Consider the following 10,288-nt stretch of genomic DNA (forward strand, 5'->3'; position numbering starts at 1 on the left):
GTCTCGGCCTCCCAAAGTGCTGGGATTACAGGCTTGAGCCACCGCGCCCGGCTATTTTTTTTAATTTTGAAGTCCATGAGCATTTATCTGTCAGACTCACATTATGAGATTATACTTCTTAAAATGTTGTTTATTGATGTAAAAGAATTACACATATTTATAGGGTTATACTTCTTTTATCTTTACTACTGTTGAATAAGTAGCCTAAAGGTAGGGTCTGTGTTTTTTACATACTTCTCTGTATTCTTATAATAAGAATTGGAAAAAAAAAAACCAAAACAACTAAAACCAAAAAATGTGTGGAAAGTCACTAACACTGTTTAGAAATATTAAATGAGAAAAGCAGGTTAAAAGGCAGTATTTTACATATACAATATTAGTGCCCTTAGTAGTGTATTCTGTGTCTTAAAATGAAACGCTCCACTGTTAATTATTATTATCTCTCGGTATTATAATTTTTCGGTAGTTTTAATTTTCTTTGTGTTTTCCTTATTTGCATGTATTACATATGAAAGCAAAAAAAATAGAATATTTATCATTATTAAAGATTGAAGTTCTGAGGTGTTTTCAGTAACATTATCCTCACCTTTGGGGTCGTGGCTGCCTGCCTGGAGGAGTGCTGTCTCGTTAAGGATTAAGACAAGTGGCTGAGGATTTGCACTTCTGTAAGTGGCTGCTTCATCCTTTGACACCTGTGCTGATCATTTGTGTGCGCTGCGCCTCCTTCAGGTGCTGCACTATCTGGCAATCCAGAAACCTGCAGACCTTGCTCGGCACCTGTTACCTTGTGTGATTCATGCAGCTATACTCAAGGTAAAGGAAGAAGGTAAATGTCATATTTAACTAGTCATTAGTCATTTCCAAAGTGAAAGTATATTTTGCTTAATTTATTTAATGCTGGCTTTAATCTTCTTTAAAATAGAAAGTCTGGAAAACATTTCTTCAGTTAAGAAGATCATAAAGCAGATAATATCCCATTCCAGTAAAGTTTTGCACTTCCCCAATCCAGAAGACAAGAAATTGGAAGTAAGTTTGATGTAGTATCAGCATCTTGCCAAGTGTTCTCAGTTGGCAAAAATAATTTTTAAGATGCGTTTTCAAAGGGCTTTGCTTTTTTGCCATCTCCCAACGTATGCCTCTTCCTTTTCCACCGCCAGGAAATCATTCACCAGATTACTAATGTGGAAGCTCTCATTGCAAGAGCTCGGTCACTAAAAGCCAAGTTTGGAACTGAGAAATGTGAACAGGAGGAGGAAAAGGAAGATCTTGAAAGGTAATTGCTATTTGGCTCATTCGGTTTTGTCTGCAGTAGGAAAAGCCACCACTCTCTTAAGAAAAATTGTAATAGGATATTAAGACTCTTTTGTGGTACTCATATATTATTTGAAACAAGCATTGTCTAGAGACAGAAATAATTATCATAGCATTTGACCTCTCCTGTATTTCTGAGTCTCTACCAGGTGTTTCCATTCTTCCCACTTTTAGAAACAGTCTCCCAGGGCCTCCTTTTCTAGGGATTCCTTGGTTTGCTCTTGGAGATGTGGTGTCTGTAATTTCTTGTGGAGGAGGTGTTAACTGTGTTGCTCACCCTGCCCCAAAACTTTGTTTGCAGCTGTTACTGTTCCTTGACCACAGGGTGCAGGTGCTGAAACCATTTCTGCTTACTGTTCCTAGTTGTTTATTTTAAACAAGATTTGTGATAGCAAAGGTACACATCCTATGCGCCTTGCAATTAGGTTTTGAAAGAGTGACCAGATGGCTTTTCTCAGATGAAGCAAATGATTGGGGCATTCTCTTTATGAGACTCAACACCATTACCAGTGGAGCTTAGATCAGTGTGAGGTCTTATTCATATTTTGCCCGTGTTATTTGGAAGGGCAATATTGTTTTAATGTGTGATAAAGTGTTTACAAATTAGCTTGTTCAGTGGCTTAAATTTGTCATTTAAAATTTTTCATTAGCCTTTCCATAAGAAATGGCATTATTGATGCTAAATAATTAATATTGTATGGCAAGGCATTTGCTGTCTTTTAACAAGTTCATGTTTGCATTTTATGTCTTTTGTTGAGTGAAGTTTTCTCCCAGACTACTTTGCTCTTGAAAATATCTTCCTTTTAAATGAGAAGAATAAGCTCTAATCGAGGGACTTGTTTCTAAAATAGTAGTATGAATTAAGAGCAGGTGGTGCAGGCTTGGTGGCTTTGTGCCTTCAACTCTGTTAGTTCCATCATATGTTATCTGTGACATACTTGGAAGTTCAGTGTTTCCAGCATCTAATGGAACAGTTTACAATTGCGACTTTGCCCAACACAAGTATTTTAAGCATATGTGCACGTGTGCGTGCACACACAGACACATACCCCTTAAAAAAAAAAACAAAAACAAATATGGATCATTGCTTTTATTGGATAAATGTAACTTAGTTTATATCATACAAAATTTTTTTCATCTTTTATTAACTGTAGCGTTTTCTAAGCTAGTCTGAAAAAAATAGACTGTTTTTTCTTACACTTTGACAGAGATGGGCTTTAAAAATTTTTTATTAACAGTCGAAAAAGCAGGAAGATTGTCAGTTAAGTCGATAGATTGTCAGTTAAGTCGATAATAATTGCAAATGTCAATCTGTCTTGCTGTAAAATTTCACTCCAACTTCGTTGGGTTTAGCCGGTATCAGCTTGAGGATTTGTTCACAAAACTCCTGTGGGAGGATGGACGCCCAGTGGCCTGGACAGCTCACTTTCCATCCTTTCATTGCCTGTCTCTCTCTCCTAGGTTTGTGAGTTGCCTGCTGGAGCAGCCTGAAGTGTTAGTCACCGGTGCAGGAAGAGGACATGCTGGCAGGATCATTCACAAGCTGTTTGTGAATGCTCAGAGGGTATGTGAGAATCATTATTGACTCCATCATGATCTCTCCAAACCTCTACTTGAGAAGAGGCTGTTTTAGTTCCTGCACAGCCCCCGCATGGCTGATCACACTCATGTCAGCTGAGTGTAAGCCTGGGCATTGGGTTTGAATACTGAAGAAACAATGACTTCTGAGTCTTTGAAATCCATTTGATTTCCTACCTGTTGAATTAAAATGATAAGTATATTCTAGGACCTAAATTTTAAAAATTAGAAGAGTCCAAAATCCATTGTTATAGAAGTTGGCAGGGACTCAGTTAGCAATGGTCAGTGTTGTGCTGTGGGAAAAAAATAGGAACTTTCAAATTAGAATGGAGTTCAGTTTTACCATCTTTACACCCCATGTGGGGCAAAGTGGATTCATAACTCAGCTCGAATTATAAATATAATTGTGCTTGTAATGGGGAGCAGAGCTACCTTTGAGGTTTCCTAGAAAAGAAGAGGAAAAACTTCAGATTTTTAGGGCTGTGGAAACAGATTTCAGCACAGAAAGAAAGCCCAGTTTGAAAAATTATCATAACCATTACTCTAGTAGTGAAAGTAAAGGTTTTAAAATTATATAGTATCTTGGTTGCTGGTTAAGGGCTCTGGCATCCCACAGATAATTCTCAGTTCAGGGCTCGTTAATATTAGGAATTCTGATAAAGGTATTATGATGTGCACTAATTACACACTTCCCCTTCTATGGCACTGTGATTACACTAGAATGACCCAGTTGTGAGAGTGGAATTTTCAGAAACAAATAAGAAAAAGAATTTCTGTAGGTCTACACATGGAATAACAAGTGGCTAATCCCCATAGAGTTGGTCTGGAATACAGCTAATTAATATATTCAAATTCATAGCCAGATACACCGATAGGAATTCTTAGCAAGAGCTCAAATCTCAGTTTGTTTGTGGGGCAGCTCCTTAAACTTCAGAATTTCAAATGAGCAATAGATACTTGCTCTGATTTATTTTGTTTTTGTCTCTGGCATGAAAACAAGAACTGAGTTTGGTTCCACATCTGATAATATCTATCCAGTTCACTACCCAGAAGCTTACAAGCACATTTCCTTGTTAGTCACCCATATGAATGTTCCTCGTATTGCAAAAATTCCTTCCTCTTTGATCATTTTAAAAAAGTGATGTGTTGGCTGGGCACGGTGGCTCACACTTGTATTCCCAGCACTTTTGGAGGCTGAGGTGGGTGGATCACCTGAGGTCAGGAGTTCAAGACCAGCCTGGCCAACGTGGTGAAACCCTGTCTCTACTAAAAATACAAAAATTAGCTGTGCGTGGTGGCGAGCACCTGTAATCTCAGCTACTTGGGAGGCTGAGGCAGGAGAATCACGAGAGGCAGAGGTTGCAGTGAGCTGAGATCGTGCCACTGCACTCTGGCCCAGACGGTAAAACTCCGTCTCAAAAAAAAAAAAAAAAAAAGTTATGTGTTAAGAGGATTTAAAATCTGAAGTATTTATATTTTTAGTCCTGAGACTGTTACTTATTTTAGATAACTAAACAAAATTATTTTCCCAAAAATAGAAATAACCTCCTTACCCCCTCTACTGACTGCAAGTAAAACTTTGACAGTATAGGAATTTTATATTTATTTATTCATTTTTTTGAATAGAGGGTCTCACTTTGTAGTCCAGGCTGGAGTGCGGTGGCACGATCATAGCTCACTGCAGCCTTGAACTTCTAGGTTTAAGCAATCCTCTCTCTTCAACCTCCCAAGAGTCTGGAACCACAGGCATGCACCACCACGCCCAGCTAATTTTTGTATTTTTTGTAGGGACGGGATCTCACTTTGTTGCCCAGGCTGATCTAGAACTCCTGGTTTCACGCAATCCTCCTTCCTCAGCCTCCCAAAGTGCTGAGATTATAGATGTGTGTGAGCCACCACACCTGGCCTAGAAAATTATAAGAAAATATTAATCACATAATCTCACTACCCATTGATGATTTAACATCTAGTAGATACATATGTATAAATTTTAAAAGTGTTATATTATATAATTACTTTGTTATTCTTGTTTTCCACTTAGTATACTTAAGATATCTTTCAAAATCACTAAATACAGGAATATAGTATGTCATCTTTTAGTAGCCTCATTGTGTAGCTAACTCCCTTAATGGCTACTAAATTGTACATTCATCTTCATTATGTCATTTAAGAAAAAATTTTAAAAGTTTTCAGACCTTGTAGTCAGTGTTTTTAGGGAATTGATAGACTGTCTAATCAATATAACAAGCATCTGATTGGTTCATTTTTAAACTCAGTACTTAAATGTCTGGCTGAAGTAAACTGTTAGAATTTATTCATGTAACTTTTATTTTCATTAGCTGATACTTTGTATCAATTTTACTAATTAGTCAAGATTTTAACACTTTTTTAAAGTTGTGATGTAATTTCACTTGGCGTTTTTATAACTTATAGTAATTTTATATATTTATAACTTTTCCTTAAAATTATAAATAGTAATGAGCCTTATGATTACAGGTGTCCCTGGTATGTACATACTTAAATGGAATTCAGCAAATAAATGACTAACTGGATTTTGCTTCAGATTTGCTAGATTGAATAACTCTTAGGCACCTATTCCTAAATTCACTGGAGTATCTATTTTTCAAGCCATGAACACTTTTTTTTTTAAGCATCATAATTCCCAGTAAAAGAGCTAGGTTTTTGTTGGTCATTTCTCCCATTAAATGACATCATATGTCACCTGTTGATCCACGGATGCATGAGTAGTAGTAGATGTTTGCTGTAGTTGACAGCTAGGTGTGCTGTGTGTGGTGTGACTTTGTCTTGAATATTCTTTTGATAGGATCGTGTTCCTTAATGTAGCGCATGCTGTCTTTGAAATAATCCTGAACTCCCTTGTCTAGCTCTATTTAAACCATCTTGCTTGTTTCCCTTTCATCACTGTTTCTTTTCTCACCCCTTCTCAAGCTGACTGAATCTTCTGATGAGGTAACAAAATAGCCTTTGCCCCTCATAGTTCCTTGTTCCTTCCCATTCCTCTAACTGCATAAGGTCATTAACACTAACCACCTCTCTCACAGTCTGGATTTGGCTTACCTTTCTTGCTGATACTTAGCGCAACATGATTTCATTTTTTCATTGCCAAAACAATTTTTTTTTCCAAATTGATGATATTAAAAAAAGTATAGTAATAAGAATTAAAATTGTAGGCTGTAAATGAATATGCATTTTATGTCATTTCAATGAAAAAATAGATGCCTTTAATACTGAGAACTTCTCTTGTGTGGTTGCCATATGGGGCTCTATCACTTCGGCATCACATTAGCTGCCCAGCAAGCAAGACCATTGCCCCTACTTTTAATTTGGCAAGTGAACCTTAAAAATAATCGATTAAAAATTCTTACCCAGAGTCAAGATGAAAATCATCTTTTCACTCTGGAGAAAAACAGCTCCTTACTGGACTGAGGCTATCAGACGTAGACTTGGGTCATCGCTGGAAGAAACGTAGAAAGCAGCACAGCTCCGAGGTCCTTTTTCATCAGATGTCTGAATATGGCTTTCTCTCCTCAGAGCAGATTGCCTGGCAGTCATCATCCCTCCTGTCTGTCTCCAGCCCAGCTGCTCATGCAGTGTCTCCAGCTTCTTGCATTTGCTGTGTTATGTGGTTTTTGAGTAATCTTAACATATAGCTGACTGCATTACTGAGTAACTTGGGACATTTTCATATCTTTATCATATTAATTCACCTGTCCTTCAAAAGCATCTGAATTTAGCATTTGACCTGCTTTTGACTTTGGCATTTGATTCTTTTCCAGGCTGCAGCCATGACTCCACCAGAGGAGGAATTGAAGAGAATGGGCTCCCCAGAGGAAAGACGGCAGAACTCCGTGTCAGACTTCCCACCCCCTGCTGGCCGGGAATTCATTTTGCGCACCACTGTGCCGCGCCCTGCTCCCTACTCTAAAGCTCTGCCTCAGCGGATGTACAGTGTTCTCACCAAAGAGGACTTTAGACTTGCAGGTGCCTTTTCATCAGATACCTCCTTCTTCTGATTCTTTCAGCATTACTCGTTGGTGGCTTCAGTGACAGTGCTGCCTCCTCCTGTGGGAGGGAAGGTACTAGGGAGAACCTGGGAGGTCCTGGAGAGGGCCCTGGCCAGTTGGGTGATCAGGAATCAAACCAGCATCAGAAAGACTTCCCAGCACTAAGCTTGAGCTCTGTTGTTTCATGGAGGAGGCAGCGAGAATGGGCTTGAGCTGTTGAGAGATTTCTGCCCTAGAGATGGCCTTTGTATATGGGGGAACACAAACGCATCCGACACTCTCTGTCCTCACCCTGGCGGGCTGGTGTTCATCGCATTCTCTTCTGTGACAGGCCTCTAGGCTAGCGGTTGCATTTGTGGTCTGTGCAAACACCTTGTGGTTCTATATATCAGCAGCAAGTGTGCAAAATAAAGGACCTGTTAACTCAGATTTCTGGATATTTTGGTGGTAGCTTCTAGTCCCAGAATCTGTGTTTTTAAAATACTACATGACATTCTCTCTATTCAGTCACCTGGTGGTCATCTTTCTTGTACTAATTAACTGTTGATAAGCATTTTGGATATTCTAGGAGAAAGCCTATAATTTCATATAGTTTCTCTTTTTCATGTAACTGTAACCTAAATGTGTTACTTCTGATAAAACTATATATCAAATGTCACTGCAAATTAGTTTTATATCTATCTTGTGAGATTTGTCTTACTTATTTTCCTTTTGGTTGCCATGTAAGTTATCACCCTGAAAATCGTCTCCCTTCCCTTCTCTTGCTGTACAGCATGCGTTCCTTTTTTGTGGTTGCTGGCTGGGTACTGTATTTAATGAAGTAGAGAATAGCACTTGCAGAAATACAGTCTTGGTACCTAGAGACTGTCATGCAGATAGTATAATTTGGTATATGTGCTAATGCACTGAGTAGAGGATTATTTTAACACACTATTTTGCTTTTGTATTTTAGTTAAAATAATCGATGGGGATGTGTAGCCCCCTGTGTGAGGATGACATCACCACATTTCTAGTTTCATGGAGCTCAAGATGTCTTGTGTCTGTGTCGCTAGATGGCCTCTGCTTGGTAATCTTAAGTTATTTTTAGGCCTAAAATTCCCACTTCAATCCAAAGTAAAAATGGTTATACTGAAGCATAAACCTTGCCTGTGTAATTTTAAAGAATTAATAGAGCTGTGCAAATTATTTTATTTTTTGTAAAAAAAAAAAAAATACATATCTCTCTATATAATGTGTGTGACACACGCACACGTCTCTGTGTATGTGAAGTAGGGAGGCCCTGGGGGATGACCTCCCAGCCTTGATGACGCTTTTCTCTATGCCGCTGGACTTCATTCTTACTGGTCCACGCAGATGCAGGCGGCCTGAGGCCAGCGCTGGACCAAGTAGAAGATGGTTCCTAAGGACAGAGTTTGTCTGTTTTCTAACAAAGAAAAATTCTACAAAGGAGAGGTTGGGCGTTACAAAGGCATTGTGAATCTAATAAAAGGAAAGTGTCACTTTCTGTGGCGTTTCTCTCATTTTCTCCTGCTGAGGCATTTCTTTCTCATTTCACGTAGTTTTGTGCTGTCTCAGCTCTAATGTTTGCAGCCTGCTGAGCCTAACAAGGCAGTGGTCTCAAGAACATTCTTTGTGCGTTTTTAAAGTACTCCATTTTATTTTTATTATAGTTATATATTTACTTCACAGATTTTTTAAGTACCCACTTTGTGTCAGGTACAGTACAAGCAATGAAGATAAAACAGAAACCAAAACACACTCCCTTGCAGGGAAAACTGACACCACGTTGCCACAAAATGTTGAGTATAGTCAACTCCGCCGTGTGGATCGGAGGGCCTGCATTTACCCTACAAGTAATTGAATGTAATCCTACCTTCGTGTATTCATTGGCAGTACGGAGTAATAAATGCAGCAGTATCATAAAGTGTTGTAGGAAAGGTTCTTCACCCAGGCTTTGGGGATCAGGAAAATTACCCCAGAGGATGTGATTTCGGGATTGAGACCAGAAGCTGAGTAGGTGCTTGGGAAGGTATGAGGGGGCGGGTGGGAAATGGCTTGCAGAGAACCAGGTGCTCCTCTAGCCCCGTGTGCAGCGAAATCACGATTTTCATTGTGAAGTGCTTTATTTCTCCACCTCTTCAGTCTGGTCTCAGCTGTGTCTTTGGTCAACAGACAGAGACTTAACAAGTCCTTGCACATCGGGACTTGCCCTCCCTTCTTGCCAGGAGCCTGGAGGCCACTGTGAAGAAGCTCGCTCTAGGGTGAGAGTTGGGGCAAAAGGTAACTGACAGGAGGGGACGGAAAGCATATTACAAGCAGAGGAACGGAATGGGCAAAATCACAGAAATAAGGGAAATTGTCAATTTGGGGAGCAGCCAGCCTTTCTATTTGGCTGAAGTATGGTATCTAGAGTGGAAAGGGGCAAGAAATGAAGATGGTGAGGTGAACTAAGGCAAGACCAAGAAGTTCGGGGGAAGCCGCAGCTCTAAGTTAGTTAGGGCTTTGCCTTTGGGGCGGTAGTGAGTCACTGAAGGGTTTTGTGCAGCGGAGTGACTTGGTGGGTTTTAGAAAGGCCACACTCTGGCAGGAGAGGAGAGGCTAAGGAAGTACACCGCTGTCCTTGAGCGGAACTGTCTGCTCCTTAGAAGGAAGGTGGCAGTTACAGTGTTTTTAATCCTGTGTGCCTGAGACTGTGCTCCCAAGAGGTGCACACGCTTGTGAAATGGCCTCTCTGGGGCCCTCCCCACCCCCATACATTCCTATACCACTGGAAGAATTCAGATTTTTCTTAAAGTTGGAGTATTTTAAAACCCTAAGCATTTATATTTATATTTCATTCATTAGTCCAGCCAATGTTTATTCAGTACCTGCTACGTGCCAGGTACTGTTCTAGGCATCAGGGAGACAGCAGTGACGAGAACGTGGCAGACCTGGTGCTCAGGAAGCTCACTGTATGGGACACCAAGTGTCAACAGCTGGTCTAGGGAGGGAGTCTGCCTTCTAGGAGGTGATAAGGGAGGGCTTACGACATTTGGTGGTGACATTTGGGCAGAGATTGAAGTGAGGAAGCAGTCCTGTATATAGATGACTAGGAGAAGACTGCAGACAGGGACTGGCCAATGAAAAGCCTGAGGCAGGGGTGTACCCGGCACATGGGAAGCACAGAAGGAAGGCCAGTGTGGCTGGAGGGGAGTGAGGGGAAGAGGGGCAGGAAAGAAAGTTGCACACGTGCAAGGGCCAGATGCGTACAGCCGTAGGAGTTGAGATTTGTTTTCTTGACTAAGAAGGGAAGCCATTGGAGAGTTTGAACCAAGGAATGTCATGCTGTGACATTTAAAAATCTCTTTGGGGCCGGGTGCAGTGGCTCGTGCCTG

The 10,288-nt window shown here is 40.3% G+C and overlaps 1 protein-coding gene across 3 annotated transcripts in view; it reads left to right on the top strand.

Annotated features, from left to right (window-relative positions):
• RAB3GAP1 (RAB3 GTPase activating protein subunit 1 (catalytic)) overlaps nucleotides 1–8,418 on the top strand; it is a 110,838-nt gene extending 102,420 nt beyond the window's left edge. For 2 of the 3 annotated variants that reach the window (XM_011937723.1, XM_011937724.1), the window contains exons 20-24: nucleotides 730–826; nucleotides 923–1,026; nucleotides 1,158–1,273; nucleotides 2,773–2,875; nucleotides 6,687–8,418. In XM_011937723.1, the coding sequence (XP_011793113.1) occupies nucleotides 730–826; nucleotides 923–1,026; nucleotides 1,158–1,273; nucleotides 2,773–2,875; nucleotides 6,687–6,923 (657 nt within the window). In that variant the 3' untranslated portion in view covers nucleotides 6,924–8,418. Of the gene's footprint in view, nucleotides 1–729; nucleotides 827–922; nucleotides 1,027–1,157; nucleotides 1,274–2,772; nucleotides 2,876–5,838; nucleotides 5,860–6,686 lie in introns of all 3 variants that reach the window. The other variant, XM_011937722.1, reaches the window with a different exon arrangement.
• The last annotated feature ends 1,870 nt before the right edge of the window (nucleotides 8,419–10,288 follow it).

The sequence above is a fragment of the Colobus angolensis genome, unplaced genomic scaffold (genome assembly GCF_000951035.1).
Source record: "Colobus angolensis palliatus isolate OR3802 unplaced genomic scaffold, Cang.pa_1.0 Scaffold168, whole genome shotgun sequence".
NCBI classification, from domain to species: Eukaryota; Metazoa; Chordata; class Mammalia; order Primates; family Cercopithecidae; genus Colobus; species Colobus angolensis.